General features: G+C 39.7%; 1 protein-coding gene across 19 annotated transcripts in view; it reads left to right on the forward strand.

Moving 5' to 3' along the window:
• LOC100644032 (tensin-1) overlaps window positions 1-24,650 on the forward strand; it is a 180,520-nt gene that overhangs the window by 117,586 nt on the left and 38,284 nt on the right. For 17 of the 19 annotated variants that reach the window (XM_048411610.1, XM_048411623.1, XM_048411618.1 and 14 more), the window contains 6 exons: window positions 9,086-9,151; window positions 17,623-17,844; window positions 18,517-18,680; window positions 18,775-18,924; window positions 22,536-22,833; window positions 23,679-23,916. In XM_048411610.1, the coding sequence (XP_048267567.1) occupies window positions 9,086-9,151; window positions 17,623-17,844; window positions 18,517-18,680; window positions 18,775-18,924; window positions 22,536-22,833; window positions 23,679-23,916 (1,138 nt within the window). Of the gene's footprint in view, window positions 1-7,348; window positions 8,536-9,085; window positions 9,152-16,114; window positions 16,319-17,622; window positions 17,845-18,516; window positions 18,681-18,774; window positions 18,925-22,535; window positions 22,834-23,678; window positions 23,917-24,650 lie in introns of those variants that run through there. The other 2 variants (XM_048411622.1, XM_048411628.1) reach the window with 2 other exon arrangements.

Genomic DNA, 24,650 nt, shown 5'->3' on the forward strand with positions numbered 1-24,650 from the left:
AAATATAATAAGCAATATCGAGAAAGGAAAAACATATATGTATTTTTCGTAGAAAATGCGTCATTATGAAATCATGTATGTATATAAACTGTACATTGTTTAAAACAAACAATAAGAAATCGTTATTATAAAAGATTATATTGTATCAACCGGACGAACGAAAGTAGACATGATTCTGTACGCTTGATAAACAATCACGTTATTGAAATTTATCTTTAAAACAATAGTTAAAAGAAGAAATTTACAGATACGAGTAACGTGTATTCTCTTTAATCAGCGTATAAGAAGTCACGAATCGATCGTTACGTCCACTTTGATATTATTTGTGTAAAGATTGTCTTGTCGTGAATGAAAGATAAAACGAAGATGAATGAAAGAATCTGCTCTGTCTCCGTCGGTAAAACGTAAGGAGCATGTGTCCTCTTTATTTGTATTCACTCTGAAACGTACTGGTACAAACATTTGGTCAACGTGTCTCATCAGTGACACTCGAAAGTCGACTGTCCGTTGTATTGATACACAGATGAGCCTATAGATGTAAATTTTTAATATACATACGTACAGTGGACGTAGCGAAACCGTGTAGGAGAGGCAGACGAGCGGTTGCTGAGGATCGTGGAGGCGTTTATTTACGGTTACGAATGACAAGTTGTCGCCTGGCTGCTAATTGATGGTCCGCGGTGAACGAAAAGGAAAACGGAGGCAGGTCGGCCGCGATTTGCCTCCGTTTGTTCGGCGAATCGTGTATGCGCCTAATGTCGTGGTCGATTACTACGGTACAACAGACGGAATCGAGCAGCACCGGCGGTGAAACCAGTTTAGCACGTGTATGGTCTTGTTCGCGAGGTACCAGTTCGTTGAGTCCTCAAGTTCATCGACTTGACGCGACGTATCTGGTTCCCAATGCATGCACGCGATACACGCAATTTTATTGCACCTATTTGCTTTCGAAACTTGATTCAATAACGTCGAGAACGTTCGACCCATCGGTTCCTCTCCGATCGCAAGTCGAATGGGTCGTTTTTCAAAGAAAGAAATTTATCAAGGTGCCTCGTTTACGTCGGCTCGCGAGAGCTTCTCTTTCCCCATGGACAAGATACGAGACGTTACGATGCACGAGGAGCTTTTCATTGAAACTGCCAACTCACACGAGCTTTGTATATCAGGAAGTTGATAACGGTGTTATTCAAGAAGGAGGGAACGCTTCGTCGGCGTCGATTTTTCTTCGCTCTGTCGATCAGCGTTCCCTGTCTGCAAACAGTTTATCATTTGTTAGTCGTGAAATAGAAGCGTAACGCGTATTTCGATACAAAATATTCCGTAGTTACTTGTCCACGATGACTAAAATGTTTTGCTTGCTATCGCTTAAACGCATACTCATATCGATATGGATTTATGAGATTCAACAGCGAGGATCAGCATTAGTTTCAATTATAGAAATATTTACAAAATTTTAATTCCAAATTTTACGTATAATTACATCTATATTCTGCGCTAACTATATACTACAAATATACTATTGCATATATTATAACTCAAGATTAAAATATTTGTTTATCGCTACTCGTAACAGATGGCGAACGAACGATAATCATTAAAAAAAGAAGAAGAAAAGAGAGAAAGAAGCTCGAATACTCAAGGTTTATTAGGTGTTCTTCCAGTTGTAGCACGAAGTAGGCGAGCCATGTCATTTCAGCAGATTGTGACAAGCAGCAGTAAGCAATTTCTATGTTCCCGCGTATACCGCGAACATGTGTGTGAACACCAGATGCCATACTAATTCATACAATCTAATCCCACATTTTTAATCGCTCCTTGCAGTATATTTCCATGCTCGACTGGCAACCACGTCGCGAACTTTTAGAGCAAACCGATATAGCAACCATTGTTGACACAATTGCTGCCTCGAATTTAATATGTCATCGTCGAAACAACGTCATTACCATCGCCGACAAACTGTTTGATTTATCGTTGTACTTTGAAAAGTTAATCCATTTGAGAGAGCTAGAAGTATTTTTGCTCGTTGACGTCAGTCTGTCATATAAATAGCATTTAAAAAGATTCATCGCTTCATGCGGACCTTGAACTTTGATAATAGTAATTGCAATAGTAATCGTAGAAACTTTTTATTAATTTTTTACTGTTTTCAATCGAAGATGAAAATTATTTGAAACAAAGGCACGTGCAAGTGATTCGATTAGTCTCTACATCGTAAATTGCGAACGTGAACTAAATTCAAACACTGGGTCGTTTGATCGAAGTCCATGCGAAGTAACAATCATCCGAAAAGAATTTCCACTGAGGTTAATAAAGAAACTTCTCCTTATTTTACGTTTTCTCTTCGTGATCGTACAAGATACAGCAGGTCGTACGTTACGAGGAAGAAAATTTCGATAGTTGGCCAGAGTCCAAGAGTGGAGTCGGAACTGGCATCGCGAATGATTCGGTCACGGGCATCGAGTTGGTTACTTATGAACATTTCTCGTTGCTCCTGACCAGTTTTCATGAGTAATCTAATCTGAAATCTTGGAAATCATTTATTCAAAAACTGCGGATTGGTCTCTATTTTCAGCGGCTCTGGCTTCTCCAAGTTCTCGTCCAAAGTTTTACTCCGATATCATTTTGCTCTCGTTGACAAGTACAATTTATGTTTATTTCTGCATTAACAAAAATTAACAAAATGGAAAGTGAGGCTAGTTGGTAATTGAAAGGAATGTCTAGGATAGCGTTAGTTCAACGAAGATGTGTCAGACGGTTTAATAAAACGAGTAACATATCGCACAAAGCAATCAACGAATCGAGTTTCTAAGCAATTTAGAGAAGTGAACCGAAATTCTTGACACATTTATTCTGTTATAAGATGGTCACTCGTCTAAACAATTTCTGTCTGCAAGAATATACATTTTCAGATTGGTTTCCAATACTACCAATATAACATTGACAGTCGTATTTCATTTCACTGCTAAAGATATTTCAAAATATTTTATATCACATATATGCGGTATATATATCAAAGTTTTCTATGGTCAGTGTCAAAATACATTCGCGTGCCACTGTAGCTGCTTGGTATTTACGAATCCTGGTGTAAAGATCAAACTAACAACTTTTTCTCGCTTTTTCAAACGATTCTCGAAGTACGGACGAATAAAGTAATTTGTCACGCGTTCATAAATTTCTAAGACGATGATCGTGTCCACTGTGGAGATCGAGAAGAGGGTAGAACCGGCTGGTTCACGCGAGGGGTCATGGGTCAAAGATAAAGCGACGCTTCTTCAGATAAAATGCGTGCTTCCTCCGAGTTCTCTACGATCTCTATCGGGTATTATATTGCGCTTACGATGATCATAGGTTTACGTAAACTCGTGGAGGCCGCGCGACAAAGAAGGGGAAAAAGAACGAAGAAAAAAAGAAAAAGAGGTAAAGAATTCGCTTTCTTCTTCGGATGTTTGCATGTATAAATTGCGATGTACGCGAATGGATATTTATAACGATGAACGAGAAGGTTGTCACTTCCTGTGAGGTCATAGGAGAACTCGTCGCGAACGGTCTTAGAAAGAAAAAGTGTTTACTCGTTCGCGTAAAAAGCAACGGTTGCGTAAGTATCGGTCATTAGGTGGACGAGAACACGTATGTATGAGTATCGTATTCGTGGCAGAAGGCTTCCTGTCTCGAGTCAAGGATGCGGCCAATGTTGTACCTATTGTTTCCTTTATGCATTCGTTGCGAGTTTCGAATACCTTATCTTTAATAAAGCATGTGTCTATCACTGATGGATTACTTTTAAATTTTCCAATTTTTCAATATTCAGATTTGCAAATCCCCAAATGTTTTAAATATTCCGATTTCCGAATTTTCAAATTCTCGGATACTTAGATTTTCAGACTTCCAGATATCGTAATTTTTTCATTTTTGTCCAGTCCAATTTTTATTAAGCTGAAACTTCGCTGTGAAGAAAATGAAAGTTTCGTAGAAATACCTGGCACCTCCAACTTTCACAGGTTGGGATATTAGGTAATTATGACTCGCAAGAATCTTTTCAAAGTAGGCGAAACGAGCAGGAATTTTACTTTGCTTGCAAACGGATACAAACTAGACAATTTCGTATTAAATATCAAGAGATAGCGCACGAGAATTTCACACGGTTCGATAATCTTCAAATATCTCGGAAGCCTATCGCCTGCAATTTTCATCATACAATTTCGCAATAATTTATCCATTAATGCAACGCGACGTGACTTCGCCGATCGTCAATGTTATTTTGACTCTTTCATCATGGTACCGGTCACGATTATGTCGAAGTGAGAGCTGATTCCTCCGCAGCTGTGCTCTCGTTGACTGTTCGACGTGATTCTCAATCGTAATGCGCGGTTTGTTGCGGGGCATAAGTCAATTAAGCCGGTATTAGCCAATCGGGTGTCTTTCCGCCGAAGCAGCTTGCCTTCTCGTTGATTATTTCGTTCGTTACGTTGCACGAGATACAGACAGTATCACGTTTACTTATAACACATTCTTCTAATCGTATCTTCGATATTTCTGGTCGAAACTTTCCATATATTCAATAGAAAATGTCAATGACAAACAATCGTTTTCCATAAATAACTTTTTCTAATCATACGTGCATACAATCAATTACGTTTATTATTGAAATGTCAATGCTTGCATTAAGCGTTGAAAGATTTTCTGTCAGTCTAGAAGGATCTTCTTAACCTAACTTATAACACAGAAATAAAAAATCTGAAGATGAGAAATTTTCCAAGTAACGAAATAGTTTTAAAGGTGAGTTTAATCTCGTTATGATATTCTGTTAATAGATAGGTATGGATGAAATTACAGTTTAATTTATGTGCAATTTTGTAATTAAAATAAATCTTGTTAAAAATAAGTAAGTGTCTTGATACTTTTGAACGATTGATATTTTGAAAGATTCTATATCTATTGCGTTTGAATGGCATGTCTTTATTACGCGTGACTAAAATTAAATTACATTTGTTGACGTGGCTAATTAGCATTGAACAAGGTTGGACGTCGTCACGAAAGAAACACACTCGAGACTCTCGAATTTAATATGCGAATTTCCTGGCGAGAATTTGCATTTTTTAAAGTTTCATCTGCTTTCAAGCTGGCGACAGGGACCAGAAGCGTTTCCAATTCTCGAAACCCGAGCCGCCAGCTAAGCAATCTGACTGGCGGCGACGTCCGCTGTATTGCCTATTCTTCGTATTAAAATATCGTTGCTGTATAGAGGTTCGCCAACTGTTACGTGCAAAAACGCACGATACTTTTGCTCACACGAATACCGATCTTACTTAATTTCCTCTCTTCCATGTGTCCTTTTCTTGCCTGTCATTTCCATTAAGAAACAAGTTTCAACTTTGTAAAGCAATCAAAAATATACTCTGTCCTTAATTTATTTTCTTGGAATCGGACCGCGTTCCTTCCAAAGAATTTTATCTTTGATCTGTTCTTAAATACTTTTCATTTAAATTGTAGTCGGTAGCTGAATATTTTTCTACGGTGCACAACAGATTACAATATTCAAGGTTTTTCTTCTGCATAATGTATATCCGCTTCTGGGAATTTAGATGTAAAATTTGCCGGCTGATTTATCGGTTACTCGGCTCCAAAGGCTTACGCGAGACACGGAAACATTGCCAGGCAAGTTTATAGAATCACATGGTTATTTAACCCTCGAGTTGGTATTTTCGTGGCTACCACTTAAATTATCGATACCGTGAATCTGAATTACTACGTTTCGCATCTTTATTCGCGCCACTCGCCGGACAAGGACACCCGTCTATTTATCCCAGCTATCTAGTCCTGGTAAAACGTGTTCTACCCGCGAAAGCCTATGGACTAGTTAAAGTGATTTATCGCTTCGTAAAATATTCTTCATGTCCGCCGTGCTCGAGCAGAAACAGCCAGTGACCAATTTAATTTCAATTCGTGCTAAATGTCTTCCAACGGTCAAGAAAAATTGCGCCATTGTTCTACGCAAAGTGTTACTGAGAATACCTAAAATGCCATTTAGTCAGTGTCGAACCGAGAAATATTGCGCCTGTCGTTGAATTTAGTCTCTATTTATCGGCATTTTTGTTGCCGCATAAAATATTAGAAGACGTTTCTTCAGAAGTCATTCGATATTTTATGGTTTCGCTGTAACGTGGAACGCGATAAAATTTTAATCGAATCTGCCAGATCTAAAACACATATCGATCTACTGCGACAGAAATGACCGTATAAGACGCATTCCACGTATTATTAATTTTGTGGAAGTTTAAAATGAATCAGACCAGCTGAAGATCGAACAATATCAAGTTTTAATAGAAATCTCTGTTTTGGAACGATATTGAAATTTTACAACATTATTACTTATTTGGAGTGGTGGCAATTAAACTTAAGACACTTGAAACGTCTATTTCCATTGGAAAACATCCGAATTTCTTGAAATTACCACGCGAAATATAAAGCTTCCCTTCGTTTTCAAGAAATTATTAAATTGAATTTCTTTGAAATAAACTTTCCTCGTATTTAATCTACCTTTAACTTGTTTATTCCTTAAAAGCAGGAGACGGAAAGATAGATCCAAACATCTCGAAATATTTTAAATTCAGTTTCTTTATATTTTTTATTTCCCGCGCGAGAAACGAACTTTCTCTCCATTTAATATTCCACTAACTGCATTATCCTATAGAAAGCAAAAAAAAAGCTCGAGAGACGAAACGTAAATATATGTGACAAAATTGTTAAACTACATTTTTTTTGAAATTATCGTCCCAGAAACAAACTCCGTCCAATCTACTAACTCACTTATCTCTTCAGAAACGAAAATACATAGTGTAATCCAAACGCTTCAAAAAGCCTATTAAACGCTATTTTTTTAAATAATCCCGCGGAAAACGTGTTAAACCACTAACCCCATTTGCTCCTTAGAAAAGCACCAGATAAAGAATTCACAATGCAAGAACCAACGCTGCGAACACGAGGAGAGACGGCGAGCCGTAAGTTCGCAAAGGTGGCATCGTGTTACACGGGCGTGCGACAATTTCGCGGGGTAATTATATTTACAGGGAGTGGCACTCGACCTATAACCGAACTTCTCCTCGTCCCTTTTTCCCTTGTGCCGCGCACAACTCGTGCGATCCTGTAGAACCCGCGGCGCAGGACCAGGCCTGCGTGCAAACTCGGGACGCTGCTTGCCATCTCCATGGTTACATGTCGCGTTCTCTCGCCCCGCAACCCTCTTCAAGCCCCCTTAACTTCTCCGTAGCCGAGATGCAGGGTTTCATCCCTCCGTGCGGCCGCAGCGCCGGGGCGGCTCCCGTGCGGCGCAGACGTTCGTACCGGTTGACCCAGGTCGCGTGATCCTCGCTCGTCCACGGCATCCAGAAGCTTTCTTACGACAGTTTTTCACTGACTACTCCAGTGTCGTCCCTTCGTAAGCCCATCTGGGCTACAAGAAACGAAAGGGGAAGGATTTACCGGTGGTTGTACAGAAATTTCCCGGCGAGAAACTGCTTGTCAAGGATACATAGAGGATCGAGATAGTTGAACCGAGGGTGGAAGATACGATGACCTTGAGATTGCAGTCAGATGCGGTGAATTAAAACGAAATTGATACGTGGTATTTTTTAACTGTGGGATCCGATAGATCCATGGATCGTGCGAAACGATCGATACGAAGGCCGATACTTGCAGGTGTACGATGCGGGTTGGCAACTCGAGGAGAAGAAAGAAGTGGAAAGGGCGGAGATCGTATCGGTGAAGAGCGTTCAAATTAGCACGAGCAAGAAGTTCCTATAAGTAGATACATAGAGTAAGAGATCTGAAAAGCGCGGTTGCTTTCTCTCTTTTGCATCGGAGCAACGAGGCGCGATGGAAACGCGGACGAAACGCGCTCGACAGGCAACGAGGGATTAATGGCGTGATTTTCGTCCATGAATCATCGCCGTAGTTGGCGAGGATCGCGGTTTCACGCGGATCAGAAGAAGAGACGGAGGAAGAGAAAAGGCGGTGCCCGATGTTGCGGAATAATTCGTAACGAGCACGCCTGTCACGGCGCCGACGTACGATCGACACGTGGCTAGCCACATTTCGAAATTCTCTTTCACCGCAACGTTTGCTAACTCCTTCACGATTTTAATTCTGCACGTAATACATTTCATTTGAGAGAATATTATTAAGATTATTAAGAATCAGTAAATCACTTTGACAATTGAAAAATCGTGTTCCTATAAATTCCGTGTGATGACACTTAAAATAGACTTAAAGTAGACACAAAATATCGTACAACGAAGCACTTGTGAATTCTATTCATGGTTTCACGGGTCCTTTATCCGAAGAACCATGACAAACTCAAACAGTAGCTCGCTATCGCGCGCTTGGCTGCGAGCAAATTGCTGTCGCTGCGGTGACACGCGCCAGGACACGGTGAACAATAACCTTAAGGAGGAGACACCACTAAGAGAGGAAACTGAGACCCTTTTGCACCGTATCGCGTTCACAGTTTGGCACACTGCCCTCCATATAGAAAGCGAGGTGCGTGGGTGTTGTTTCGCTCGATTGAAATCATATTTTCGCCATGCGCTCTCGCCTCGATACATATATAAACACGAAAATATAAATAATATAGAATAGATAGAAAGAATTACGACTGACTGAGTTCGCGTAGGGAAATTTAATCGAAACACCCTACGCAAGGGTGGTCGCGGAACGGAAATTTGTTTTCACAGGCCACCAGGGATTTACGCGAATCGAAGCACTGGGAATCGATGATGTTTATTATCAGACGCGTGGCGCACATCAGCCTGAATTTACGCAACAGCTGCTTTCAGCCGAACAATGGAAATAATTTACGCGTAGTATTTGTTATCGTTGCTCGACGCGATGGGCAACCCATTTCCTTTCGCGACGCCCTTAATGTGCACGCGTGGAAACTACTGCTTTTTTATTTTCATTTTTTCCTTTTTGGGGTCTTTCGTCTTTTTTCTTTTGTTTTCTTTTTTTGCTGTCCCATTCCTTTCCAGTAGATCGTAGATATACATGGCGAGACCTGTATAATTCAGTATTTTTTCCATTTCTGTTGCAGCATAATGGAGGTTATGAAGCACAGCCGAAGAATGTTAACACCATTTCGAGAAGCAAACAACACCAGGTAAAAAATCGACTCTTTTGCGTTATTATAATTCCTCGCTATACCAACTGCATTTCGCTGTAAATTATTCAACTCGTAGATCTTTACATAGAATGGGAATTTGTGTTTTTTTTTCAGTCACGAAAATTGCAGGCGCGTATAGCTCATAAATTATTCATCAGACTCTCGGTTAGTAGGTCTACTAATTAGAGTCGATTCTAATTCTGTCTCCTGATAAACGCAGCTCTTCTCACATTTCACAACGACTACTAATCGATAATGAAATTGCACAGTTTTTTTTCGATATGATTCCAAATATTAGAAGTTCGTAAGAAAAATTTAGAAATTTTTGACAGGCGTTGTTCTCGTTACGAATTTCTGTTACCGCTCCAATATCTGAAAAAATAAAGCTATGGTTCATATTCAAAAGGACAACAGTTTATTATTACGAATAATAATTGACTCATGACTGTATAGCACATTGAGAATAATATTTGATTCTCGTTCGTTTACTCGAACTACTAGAAAGTGGACCTACCTTTTCATTCGTTGCAGCACCTACGATTTATTCGTTGTTACTTGTCGTGACCGCGAGAAACGCTTTGTGAAGTTGGAAAAAGGAAAGAAAAATATGCTCAGCACGATCGTTATGCTAAGTGGCCTGCTACGTAGCCTGCTACGTAGCTTGTGGCTTATCATTTGCTGATAAGAATTCGCGATTTGCACCATTCGCAAACCTGGGCTCTCTAAATATTTAATATTAAAACAAACCACGCGTGATACGTACGAGGAAGTGGCGTCTTATTGGTCGAGAGTACGGGGGTCGATTGCATCAGGAGGTACCTTCATTTATTCCGCGGGAAAACACGGCCGAGCCCTATTTACATTCGAAACAGCGCTCATCGTCTACGGCGAACAACCTCCTCTTTCGCGTACACGTGTACCTGACGCCGCGATTCAACGTTTTGCGAACGATCACTATGCAAAATCGCACACAAGCCGCCTCGACTTCGAAATTACCTCCGAGACGTACATACGAAATCATTTGCATCACGCCATCTGCGTAATCGCATCGAGAATCAGGGAATTTTGACGTTCTTGTTACGTTTCACTTGTGATTTCGTTCTCTGTGGTCTTGAGGTAACTTGTTTTCTACCATGTTTGATTTCGTTGAGAAAATCGTGAAATAGGAGGCAATGAAATAGAAAATATTATTCGAACGTAATATTATGTAAGAGTTATAATGCAGATTGTTACGTTTCGCTTGTGTTTTCGTTCTGAATGGTCTTATTGTTCGAGTAATTCGATCTTTGTGGTATTCGGTTTGCTTGGAAAGGGATTGAAATAGAAAACATCTTATAGAGGAAATATTACATAAAAGTTATTTATAGTATATCGTTAGTAAATCGTTACGTTTCATTCATGATTTTATCCTCAGCGGCTTTATCGTTAGTGTAACTATGGTTTGGTTGGGAATTCTGGGATGGAAATAGCTGAACTGGAAAATATTCTATATGGGCAAATATTACATAGGAATTACAGCATACGGTAGATTTGGCGATTATCTTTACAAATATCAATTTTCAATAAATGTATAAATTCTCTCTCATTTTCTACAATTGCTTGCCATCTTTCCACGGAACTTTCTATTTCTCTCTTAGGACACTTTTATCGTCTTCTAACGAGTTCCGTTATATTATCTTAGCTGCCAGAAAAATTGCGTCACTTATGACATATTATAGCGTAACGCAAACTCAGTAGAGTAACAAAATATATTAAACTTGTTTCGAAGCTTCTGCTTCATAAATTATAGCACTTTGTTTATACGTATCACGTACAAAGCGGAAGTTTACAATTTTCCCTTAATCCCGTGGATCATTTATCTGGTTGTAACGGTGACTGATATTATTGAGCAAGATTTTGCCAGATAACTATCTGAAAATGCAACGCGTTGGATTGTTAGATGTAACGCCAGTGGAAGCATGAAAAACGGATCTGGGAAGTGGTTTGAAGGGAACGTTTACGCTTTATTAGGGTGTCTTTTTTTAAAATCATAACAGCGGCTAGACCAGCAGCAAGGCGTCTTTTACGCATTAATGTCGACACCGGAGAAAATTATTCGCTAAAATGGCAGTAAGCTAGCGCACCGTATGAACGGTGTAGGTATCAGCCGATGTTCCACGGAGATAATCCAAGTATATTGACGTCGGCCATGTAATGTATTCGTGAAATCCACGCTTATACCGCGGCTATTCTTGTGAAAATATACACAGAGAAGAGCATCGAATGCAAAACGCGGCACGGCGCGAGGGAATTCTGACAATTGCTCGTAACTGGTTATTACCGATTGTGGCGAGAAATCGTTCCTCAATGATAATCGTAGGAAACCGTTCGGAAATTTATTGCGAAATTGCTCTATCGATTTCGGATGGCATTCGGTGTCGATGAAAATGCTTGAAATGTGAGAACTAGATACGCGAAGATATACACTACTGGTCGAATGTTTAGCAACGCTACATGGTTTGTACGATTGGCAAATTTAAGAGCAGATTGGTTTAAGATTCTGTTACCTTAGGTAATAATTTGATCAAAAATCTATCGAACTAAAGGAAATTACTTAAAGAAAATAGAATCGATGTTGGCAGAATTAACTTTAAACTGATTTAATTACATTAAATTAGAATTAGAAGGTACATTACACATAGGAATAGCTGAGACCGTGATTTCAAATTTTTGATTGATAGTGTATAATAGATAGTAGTAGATAGTACCTTTCTCTGTTTCTTTCTTCCGTTCTAAAGCTGGTTACTTCAAAGTTGATTTCATTTAATAGATTCATAAAATTAAAAGAATGGAGTTAAAGAATTGCCGAGAAAAGTCTTGGTGCATCTGCCAGATTCTTCCAGACCAAGCAAACGTTATTGAACATTAAAATATAATTTGTTTTGAACATATTACGTTACCTAGCACAGCTGTTGTTTCCTTCGAATCATGGAATAGCGGAACGAACCTTGACGCATTTGAAACTCAAAAGAATATTGCTAATATCATGGAATCAAGTATTAGGTTCACATTATTGGTAGATTGATTTTACATTACTTAAAAATATATACACTTGAGAGGATATATATTTCGAGTGAATTAAACAACCAACTTGTATTGACAAAGTAATTTTAAGTAGTTTAAATCTAATCAATCAGAGTTCAAATAACTTGACTAATCCAAATGATGTTCAATCTTAAAAAAATCGGAAAAACGGAGGAACATGAACGTTAGAGGGAATAATTTAGGACTCCGATAGGTTTGGAATGCATCCTTTCCGGATCTTTGGCGAAACATTGCGCTATCGATCGGATCTCGACGGTATATACTCGTTGGTTAGCAGAGAGGTCGAGACGGAAAGAAGTCGATAACCATAAAGCCCACTCTCGCTTGGCACTCCACTTGTAATTAGAAATTAGCCGTCGGCAATTACGCGGATTAACGATAATTGGCATTACCGGCGCGACGTTTCCTTCACGCCCCCGAATAATTACTTCCTACTAATGTCACAGCCTACGGTTATTCCTCCTAAATTACACATGGCCCGTCAAAAGGGCCGCAAGAATCCCAGTGTAAACAAAAATCAATTAAAAAGCGATATTCCTGACAGTCAAACCCTTCATCTCAATGTCTTACGTCTTTGAACGCTTCACAGAATCAAAACAAGCTATTTTGAATTCGCCGCGCGTTTGAAGTTATACGTATATCATAGCTAGGCATCATGGTCCATTTACAAGAATTACTATGGTAGTTAAAAGGATCGTATCTCCTAGAAATTTCATACATTTACCATGTGTAATTCTGGGAATTTGGATAAAATGTTTAGATTTCATTTAAAATGTAAATTTTGTATTTAAGTCGACTCGGTAGTTTCAATGTCTTGCAGATTCCTATTGCAGTATCTCTAAAAAGATATAATGAACGTTCTTCTGAATAAATATATCCTTGAGTATACGAAATCTTTTCAAGAATAGTTCATCATTTTTTTTAGAAAAATGAAACATAGTTATCTTCTTCTACTCTCAATAAACTCATCCGTGAAAAGTTGCAAATTTGGAATATTCCATATGAGACACGGACGTTCCTTCGCCAGTATCGTGTATCATCTTTCACAAAATATCCACCACGCGGCACTCGTAACACGCGAACCACGTCGATAAAATTTTCATTCATCTCCAATGAATTCCATTGCGATTTCCACCCACGTGTCGCCTCGGTGTAAATTGAAATTTTAATGATCCTGCGTGCTGGGACAGAAGAAAGGGGTTCGAGTAGCCGCAGCGGCCCCGTCAAAACAGCGAGCTAGTATCGAAGCGAGTTGGAGAGAGAAAGAGGAAGCTAGTAACCTGGCCTCTAAAAATACGTTTACGAGATCGTAACGCGGTTCGCCGCTTCTCTCGCGGGCTACAGTCAACTTCAATTCGTGCGTACAATACCATCCATAAGTATTTGTACGATACTTGATACTATTCGATGAAAAGATTGATATTTCTCTTATAAATATTTTCAAAGTTATAGCTGACATACAATTTTTTTTGCTGTGAATATCTTACCTCTCGCCATAACTGGAATCAAGTATTCTGCTTAACAGTTAAAGGCTATCATGCTGTAAAACTTTACCATGTACAAATTTTTGATGTCATATCATTATTCGGTATATGATATAATCGTAATTGGACACTCATAGTGTTTGCATGTTATGTATAGCATTTTGAAAGTTAATTAACAGTCTAACGAGACACGATTATCATAATCGTATTCGTAAAATTGAAAACCAATTTGAAAACGTATGTGGAATTTACACTCTCTCCTAGAAAGAAGGCGTTAAATGAAAGTACTTTATTCCACATTCTCGAATTATTTTCACGTGTTAAATAATCTCCTGTCTCTTGTCTATTTCTATCTCTTTGGAGCTCTTTGGGAGCAGACAAATTCTTCTACAGAGTAGAATTCCATTTATATGAACGAGATTTTAGTTAATGTACGATTAATTGATCTTTTGCTGGTTGAATTCATTCATCTGAACCTGAGCTCTTATTGTATGAACAAAAGCTAGTAGATAGCGAGGATAATTGGCAAGCTCCTATTATATCAACTCCAATTATATAAACCGTTTGTCTCCCGACAAGTTTGGATAAATGGAATTCCACTGTATCTGACAAGTTCTCAAACTTGATTTCCTCGACGATGAAACCTCCAGCATAACTTAATTATGTTTGATCTTCGCGTTACCTTGGACCATACAATCTCTTCTGACTCCAGTTGTATCGCGAAATTAGGATCACGGTGACCTCCAACGTAATTTTATTATACTCGATCTTCGTGTTACCTTGAACCATGGCGTCTGTTGTGACGTCAATTGTGCCACGAGTTTAGGTATACATTTGCGATGTTTTAGCAGCATCCAAATACTTATGGACGATAGTGTACGTCGTGGTCTGTTACGACCATAAATCCCTCCCAGCGTCAGGTCTCACGTGTGAAATTGCCATTACGCTAGCGCGGTCCTACCGCAGCTGTCGTTCCTTGGAAGCTCAGCCTACCTCGGTATGCCGCGTGTCCTTCGTATTTCTCACGGTTGCTTAGGATTCGAAGATCGACGGGGGGCCTTTCGTATCGGACGACCGTGCCACGACCATCCTTTTTCGCGCGAAGTCCACCGCGTCGGAAGAGACAAAGAGGATATTCGTGCGATTTGTCAGGCGTCACGCGCGAATAAGTCGTAATATCGCCTGACGGCGGGCTGATTTTTCATTCAGGATCGCAATGAGTAAACTTTGTCGGCGGCGGTTTCTCTGTGATAGCGTTACGGGATCGTGCAGCGGTACCTTTTCTTCATTCTGCTGAATTATTCCGCGGTATGACGAGGGAAATGGACGTTTCAAAGATAGGAAGTGTATGGGATGTTGCATCTTTCAGGGAAGTTTATGACGCTTCGCAAGGTCGTTCTGACGATAAGTTTATCGATAAAGCTGTGATGTGCTCCGGGCCATTTTGCGCGAGATACACTTTCAAGCGCAGAGAAGAATCATTGTTTAAGTATTTGTAGGGAACAGTGGAAAATCCTGCAACGAGCCTTTTTGTAGTTTGTGAAAAAACATTTTTTTTTCAATAATTAATAATATTATAGACACATCTTTCGACGGTTTTGCAAAGAAGATAGAATACAAAATTGGAGACCAATTTTATCGAAAGTAAAATTTGTTGCATAACGTGTGCGCGTACGTGATAAGGATAAATCGATGTAGCATATTGCCACTGTACCCTGGAGACAAAAACTGTATACTTCTTAAATTTTCTAAGCTTGAATAGAATCTTCAAAAAGTAATAAAAAGATAGAGAGTTTAATTTCTAGTATTTTGTTTAAATTTCTAAGGTATCTTGACTGATGTATACACACTATAACAAGCTCTATAAGAAATCATTTTTACATGCATCTCGGTGCATCTAGATCTTTCTCACTTATTTGACTTCCGAAACACACTGTATCAATTTTCCACGGATTCATCGACACGCACGCCCTGTGTTCACTCGTTGAGAAACTCGTTCGATCACTCGCCAACTGGAATTACACCCGAGACAGCTTATGCAGACGCAGCGCAATTCGCGGACAAGGAACTTATTCATATTTCTTCGTCGACACGATTTTTCCGCATTGCCCTTGAAGTCGAGTTAGCCACACCGCTCCGCCGTTTTATCGCGTCCGCCAGCGCAGCGAGCTCGCAGGACTGGCTAATGCGACTTGTGTCTAATGACGAGCGTGACTTTGATCGAAGTCACGCTACCTGGACGAATTCGTTACATCATACGTGCACGCGGAGAGAGAAATCGTTGCACAGTCGGCGTACAAGGAAGGGGAATAGCTGAACGTCAGCTGTGCAAGTAGGAACCGTGGTTAGACTGTCGGATAGAACGTCGTGAATTCAGTGGAATCGAGCGAACGCACAATAGTCGGCAGTCTGTCATTCCTTCGTGCCGTGTCGTGCTCGCATCCTTCTTCGTCGACGTCCCGCCAAGATAAAAGCACGCGTTAAACCACCAGGATTTCATGTCGATTCGTTGGGACAAGGCGATTCCCATAAGGGCAGCATCGCCATGCCGGACAGCATTGTCGTCAGGATCGTCTACGCACCGAAATACTCCAAGGTTCTTTATAGATGAAGACCACACGGGAGAAATATGATAAGTTTGTTTTTGGTGATTTTCCGGCTCCTACATCACTTGGCAGCTGAAAAAGTATTTTGTAAAAAAAGCATGAAGTAGTTGAAGAAAGGAATAATTCGATCGATTCGAAGTTTTTTAAAGATTGGTGACAAATTCCTAATGTTTCGTAAGAAAGGAATTTATGCTACTTTCGTTTAATTAATATTACTTTGCGTAATTAATATTCTTAACACGTTGCTTCCGTGTATTCGTGCACAAAGTGTGCACAAATCTCGTGTTTAATGTTGAACACGAAACATGTAAGGTTAAGTTGTTATTTTTATATAAAATAGCCGATTGCACGAGTTAGTTTTTGTAAAAAGTTGCCGGTGAGACGTGTTAATTTTTGCATAAAATAGCTGCTAATATTTTTTAAAGTTATAAGAGAGTGACAAAAACATGTATTTAATCGTAAAATCGAAAGAAAAGATAGCTTTCGTGTAAATTTCATTGTCAACATATTGAATTATAAAACAGTTCTTTTATAAAGGATAGAAAATATGATTTATCATGTTTTTCAGTTGTGGACTTCATATAGTATCTATGAAGTAATGTGCTGAATTTAGGTAGTAAATCTAAAGTAACTTTTTTCGAGGCAAAAGTGGAATATAAAAGAAGAATATTGGTAGTAAAGTGAGCAGAGTGCTTCTTAGATATGTTTATTGGATAATTTTGGTTTATAAGAAATTTCATGCAGGGCAGACTGTAAGTTTTTTGTTCGGTAAAATAGGAATATAAATTGTGCGTATTGCTGGTGAAGTGAGCGAAGTGCTTCTTCAATGGGCTTCTTTAGAATATTTCGAGCAGAAGAAATTCCGTAAGAGGCGATTTGCGAAACTAGGTTCCATACCTTGGAGGCAACTCTAGAATTATTTGTTTTTCGGGAAAATGCGATATGAAATGCGAATATTTGTAGCGAGCCGAGTATTCTCCTTGAGTCCTTTGTTTAGAATTCTGGATATAAAGAATTCTGTAGAAAGCAGTTTAGTAGAAATTAGAATTCGTGTATACCAAAGCCGTTTGTAAAATTCTTTATTCTCAATAAAAAGGAAATCTGCAGCGTAAAACTAACCAGATGAACAAGTTTCTTCTTCGGTCTTTTCTATAGGAAATTTTGGTGCGCAAGAACTTCATAAAAACTTCATAAGAAGCAATGAAATTAAGTTCTATGTGCCTTATCTACTAAGGATAATTATTAAATGTGCGCGTAAAGATCAATGATACTAATAAGAATGCCCGTGTTTCAGATACAGACGTCCTTGTCGGCGACGGCACCTGCAAGGACGCCGGGCGTCGGCGCGGACGCGACGACGACAGGACCAGGAAAAGGTGGAGGTCGTGTTACAGAAGTAATGGAGCTTTGTTACGTCACCGAAAGAATCATTGCGCTCTGGTACAGGGAGGATGCGCAGGGCGTCCTTGAACATGCTACCGCACTTCTGCGAGGAAAGCACGGTGATAATTATATGGTGAGCGGCGAGTAAACGGCTGCAGATTAATGGTCGCTTATCTGATATAACGTTTTTATTAAATAACAATACTTATTAAACGAAAATGATCCTAGGATAATTGACGTATTACCAGATAAATCCTATATTCTCTCTAATTAGCGTTGCAATTAGCGCGTTGCATGCTCTGAAACCTATATAACGCTAGATAATTATCAGTCGATTTTACGCGGTTACACGATTACTACTCTATATTACTAGATATTTAATATACCTAAAAAGTTAATATTTTTTCACAATTCGTCCAATATCCTTCATTTTATAAGTATCTATCATTCTGCTTTGTAAGTCTCATTTTACCTGGACCCTCTTGCATAATAATTTGCAAATTATAAATTAATGAATTGACAAGTGATATAGCGTAGCCAATTCTTACAATCTTGCCATTATATTTCGAACGTAATAATCATCTGGCTTGTACTTCATAAAATTGACTTATAGAATTTCATTTATTTTATTTTCAAACTTATTATTGTTATACAGGAGAACTTATTAACCCTTTGAACTTGTAATAATAATATTAGTTCAACCATAAGAGCATAACCACCAAAAGAGCACACAGTATTTGCATTCGGTTATACAAGAGCATCTTGCAATATAATTACAACTTTCACACGTTTGTTCAAATTTCAGATATTCAATTTGTCATCGCCGGGTCGTACCGGGGAGCCAAATACCAGGGAAGCAGGATGGCCGCAGGGTCTGGCACCCAGTTTGGAAAGACTGTGCGCCCTATGCAAGGAGCTGGACTCCTGGCTGAACGGTGCTTCGAATCGCGTGGTCGTTCTCCACGCCAGGTGAGTCTTAATCCGTTCTTTTTTCTCCAACGACAAGAAGACGAATTGGCGCGGTTCGTAAAAAGTTGGAAGCTCATTCCACGCCTCTGTTCAGGGGAAGCAAAGAACGATTGGGTGTGGCTGTGTCCGCGTACATGAACTACAGTAGCATCTGCGGCGGACGTGATCAGGCGTTGGACAGGTTCGCTATGAGAAGATTCCTCGACGACAAAATTGGTTCCCTGCAGGTTCCCTCACATCGAAGGTAATCGCTACGGTGCATGACGATACTGCCTGTTGACGTTGAACGAGAAAGTAAACTTTATCGCCTCTTAGTCGTGAATAACTCAGATAATACCTGGATGAACGACATGCACAGGCGTGGCTGCTTCAGGAGCCACCTTATGGCTGGTTAATTGCGTTACTCTATAGCCGCTATTTCAAAGCATGCAAACCTGCTGTCTATATTTCGTCATAAACGGATAGACTTCGTTATATATCCTCAAAACGTTACGTAAAATTATTATATCATAGTTAATGCATGCCCCATGTACGTCAGAGCGCTCGATTGTTCTTGAAATCGACGCGATTATTCTTTTCGTGAATTGCATACATTGTATGGAGCGTGTGAATTGTGAGCGTCGGTTAATTGGATCGCTTGAAATCGGAAATTGATATCGCATGAGGTTTCTGAAGATTGTGTAACGAAACTTGTTGGTGAAGGAGACCTCGAATGTTCATTTAGCCAATAGCAAATTTACATCATCGTTTTATCGGAATATTCGATTGCTGTGCAATTAATGAATTGGTAAAAGACACTGAATCTTTTCGAATTACTTTGATTACTTTGATCATATTTCGTTGGATTCTAATGCGTATTTGATGAGCGTGTAAAAAGTCAAAGTTAAAAGCTTCCTATATGGTAACGTCAATAAAACAGTCGTATAAGTCCCGTAAATCTTGTGATAGACTACTACCAAGACCAATCCATGTTCTTAGATATACTCGTACTTACTCGGTTGTGTGTAACTTAGCAGGAATCAGGCTCGTCATGGACATCTTAAACATCGATCCTACAGATATAAGATATTACATGACATTCTACGTTATTGTATGTACGATTCAAAAATGGTCAACATTGAATTAATTTTACACATTCATACTAGATATACCTACATCAGAAATCTACATAGTACGGTCATACAGTACAACTCTAAGTACAGTCTCTTTTGAAATATATCTATATGTTTTCCACATTTATTCGGTATGAAAAAGAAATTAGTTTCTTTTCTTCTCACGATAGGAGACTTGCCGTTTAAGCATAATTTTTAAGTACAGTTTCTTTCGATATCCATATAGAGAGGGAATGAAATTCTGAAAATTTGAGTGTTTTTCAACCACGAAATTCTTTCTTGTGCGTGCTATCGCCTATGATATAAGACATCCACTTTCAGTACAATTTTTCTCCACAATTTTCAAATCCTTTCTAGTACCCATCCAGAAAGATTGGTTTCCTCAATTTTTTAATCTTTTTACAGCAGAAAATCTCTTCCTATAGAAGCTATCAACCATCCACTAACAGCACACAAACTACCGCCTCCGCATTGCTAAAAGCGCTTTAACGCGTGTCGGAAACGCCAAGTTACGACAGCATTTACATCAATGCCAGTCTATCCAATGAGAGACCTGGGACCGCCTAAAAATCCGAGTAAAATAACCGCATAAACATAATTCCCGTAGGTAAACCTGTCAAGCTTGGCCATCTATTTGAGACAACGATCGGTACGCATTACCCGCTGTCGATCCTCGCTACCCTTCGCGTTTAGTTCCCGCCGTGTGACGCTTACGCTGATGATCGTAATGATGGCCCGTCGAATGTGGTGTCCTTATACGTGAAACATTCCTCCAGGCGTCGCGGCGGTTGTGCTTTGCTCGTGGTCTTTCGCCTTCCTCGTTCCACCTCGATCTTGCATCCCTGAACGATCGAGTTTCCCCATTAATTCCACGAGCGGTGAGCATTAGCATGTCGTTAGCGTAGCCGCACACCCGCGAACGTATGAATCCATTATCGAGGGTCGAGAGAAGCATCAGGCTAGCCGGTTCATTCGAGACGTGTGTAACGCGGCGCTCAAAGCACCTTAGGTGCCACCAAGGGAACAGGTTTTTTTTCGAACCCGAAGGGGATCGACCAGAGACAGAGATCGTATCTGCTTCGTTACGGACGACACGCGGGAATTCGTGAGAGATCCCGCGAAATTACGGTCATGAACGCTCACGACGCTGCATAATCGACAGGTACCTCAGAACAGGGTTCGTTCGGACCCGATCAACTCTTCCGTGTTTGCCGTGTGTATTACAAGTGGGACTATTAATCGATCTCTCCGCGCGGCGAACGTCTCTTATCACGTTGTTGACGGTATACCGTGAAACCAATTTTTAGCATTTTAATAAGTAGACGGTGGATTTTTATGCGTTTAGTATAGCAAAAGTGAAAAAATCCGGAGAATGCGTATAGGATATCCGTATAGGATAACGAAAATATATAAAATAACCAGAATATAGTAACCGTCATAATTTTTAATAAACAACTATCACGAATGTCTCATTTTTTTCGCTCTATTCATAAAAATATGAAACGTGGAGATAAACAAGATAAATAAATCCTTAGTAATTTAAATTTTAAATATATTCCTAGAAAATATGTCAACGTTTATGAAACGAGAAACGTCGAGTCACGTCTCCTGTCCGTAACGTTAAAAAGATTCAGAACGTCGATCACGTTGCCCCTTCTGAATATATAAAAAATTGAAAACATCGGTTCACGTCTCCCGTCAATAATCTGTTACGAGCCATCCAGAAGGCATTTCGTTTAGCTTGAATCACGCGCAGAGGTCCCGTTTATGGTCCTGTTTATCGAAAGTTTTTCGCGGCACTCGTTTGATACACTCGCACGGTAAAAGGCCACGCGAGAAGTAGAAAAGTCCATTCGTGGTCAGACACTAATTAGCACGCGAGTGTCACAGTCGGAGACGCTACAATACTTTCGCACGGTGCGTTACGAGTTGTAACTTACGACAGCAGCCAAATACGGGCCGCGCTCGTGTGAAGTGGAATCGGCCATACGTGGTCGGACATGAATTATTATCGGAACGGTCGCGATTCGATCCATTCTTTTTGCTCCCTCGAGTGTTTCGCGATGGAAACGTTTCTGTTGTTGTCGTTTTACCGAGTATTGTTTTACCGATGAGACTGTATTGTAAAAAATAAGGAGGCTAGCTTCACCTTGACCTATGCTGTGGATATAACACGCCTGGGAAGCACTATTGAAGTGGTAATTGCTGGATCGTGTCGCCTGTCGTAATGTTTCCATTATGAAATTTTAGAACACGCTAGTCACTGCCTTTTAATGTTTCCCTGTGGTAAAAATTCGTCATGTTAGATGGAAATCGCTGAATTAATAACACTTTGGCTGTGAATATTTCTGCGAAAAAATAGTCGCATAATACGATTAATGGTAGTTATGTCAGTTCATATATACCGTATAATGTTAATGCCAGCTAAAAGTTTGCATTCACTGCGTGTTTTGTAGAGCATATGAATAAAAAAAATAATGACTCACATTAATATTCTGAAAATAACTTGCAAATTTTGTAATATAGAAAATATTTTAAAATATTGACATTTGCTGCATTAATTGAAAATTAATATGAAAAGTAGGGGATTCGGTGTACTTAACAAAATAAATATTACGTTTCGAGCGATTATAATCTACTTAGTAGTTGAGTGAAATTCCCTTGTGATGAGAAATAGCAATCATTCACAGTAGTGAAATGGTTAGAAAAACTACATAAGAATTTCTACGGTTCTTTCTCGCAGGTACATCAAGTATTTCAGCGGACTTCTGTCAGGTTCCTTGAGGATCAGTCAATCTCCACTTTATTTAACGCATCTCACCGTTCTGGGCGTTCCACTCTTCGAGCCTACAGGTTGCCGAGCATTCCTCAAGGTCTACGAAGGCCTGACACCAGTCTACACCTCGGATCTCTATTCCGTTACAAACGCTCGCGAGTTCACCGTAAATCTCGGAGGTCTTCGTCTTAGGGGAGACATTCTGGTGAAATGTTACCACAGGGTGTACTCGAAGCAGAGCCGGGAAGTGATGTTCTCCCTGCAGGTAAGACGAAAGCGAGCGACAACTTTCCCAATTAAACTGAATTGACAGATTCAAATGTGCACTCGACAAGAAATCCTGCCAGCGAAGTATGTTTGACTAATGTACATAAACCCATTTCCATTTTCATCTCCTGCAAAACGATACTACTTGAATTACTGGTGGTACTGTTACCAACTAACCGCGCCGCGGTCGAAATCACTTCCCATAAACTTCTCCAATTCTAATCACGTTGATTCGGCCGCTGTCGAAGAACGTAATTAGATCGTATCACTTTTCAGCTGACAACTATGAGCTATGTTGAGCGTTCAAATCATCAAAGAACGGAGTAATGCTCCGTTAATCGGTCAACGCTGTCTTCGATTGTATTTGAAACTGATGCGGTGAAGACGCTCGGCTCTTTAGCATTAGATATTAGGGAATTGAGAAGATACCACTTAATTGGAAGTTATAGATTTTGTAATTTTACAATATTACTGTTTTACGATGTTATACTTTCAAGATTTTCGAATTTTATGTCCAGTGGGATAATTGATAGGATGTCCTGTCGTGTGTAACATTTCTTTTAATTCCAAACATTTTATTATCACGAGGATTTTCTTAACGCTGGTAACTTGTAATCTATGACTTATCAAAATTTCACTAATGTTAGTCTAATTGTGCGAAATGGCGCTAGTATGCATATTACACTCACATTTGACAAAGAAGAAACATACGCACAACTTTCTACGAATACGATAACTGAACGGATAAAATCGTAATTCCTGGTAAATTTTATCGAATCTACTTCTTATATAAACTATCTAATCGCTATCATCGCGATAAAACGAATTCTTGATTCCACTCAGTTCCATACCTGTGTAATAACGGAGAACGTGGTGTCGTTTCCTCGATCGGAACTGGACGTGGCCTGCGACGACCCACGATGTCCTCCGGACAGCGTGGTGACTTTGTACTTCGCCACCGACGCCAAGCGTCAAGATGGGCCCATACCGGCGCCAACACCAGCAGTACCGCATGCTTCCGCTCATAACGATCCCATCCTGCACTGGGACAGCTACACGAATCTCGAAATCAGCGACGACGGTGAGTGATCGTTCAGCTCCTTTTTATTATTCCGTCGCTGTCCACCGTGAGACGAAAAAAGGGTTGCTGAGTTACGACGAAGGAATTTCAAGAAGTCTATGGCTGATTAACTATCCTTTAGTAGAGACGAGGCAGTTCGCGTGAAACGATGCACTCGATTAAGTTAGATTAGAGTAGATTACAACGCGACCAAACCAATTTAGCGCAATTGCTGTTGCGTTAGATCGGGTTACTTAGGAGGTCACTGACGAGGTTACGGAAAAAATGCTCGTAGGTGAACTAGAAGAAAGGCTGTCGAATAGAGACAAAGAATTAGTGGGTGTCGAGGGCTTTCACTACATACTACGGTTTATGACATCATTTGGACAGTTGCAGAGCTCGTGAAGAAGAAAAAAACGATTTTTGTCCATGTTTGTCATTCTCCAGGAAAGTGACGGAATATCTTTATCTACCATCTTTAATTTCTGTTCTATATATTTCGATATTTTTAAACAAGGTATTCATAAGATTACATTGCTCTTGTAAATGCATCTATAATTATTCTAAACTTATCTATGCATCTGCCAAAGATGAATTACGCCAAGGACGTAGTAAAGTATGATTGACACGCATAATCTCAATATAATATTTCTCACCGTCTTGCAAATTCAGTCTCCATGTAAACGACAAGCACGTCCGCGCCAAACATGTACAACGATTTTTGTATCTGCTGAGAGAAGTGTTTCGCAGCATCA

Source organism: Bombus terrestris, chromosome 13 (assembly GCF_910591885.1).
Source record: "Bombus terrestris chromosome 13, iyBomTerr1.2, whole genome shotgun sequence".
NCBI classification, from domain to species: domain Eukaryota; kingdom Metazoa; phylum Arthropoda; class Insecta; order Hymenoptera; family Apidae; genus Bombus; species Bombus terrestris.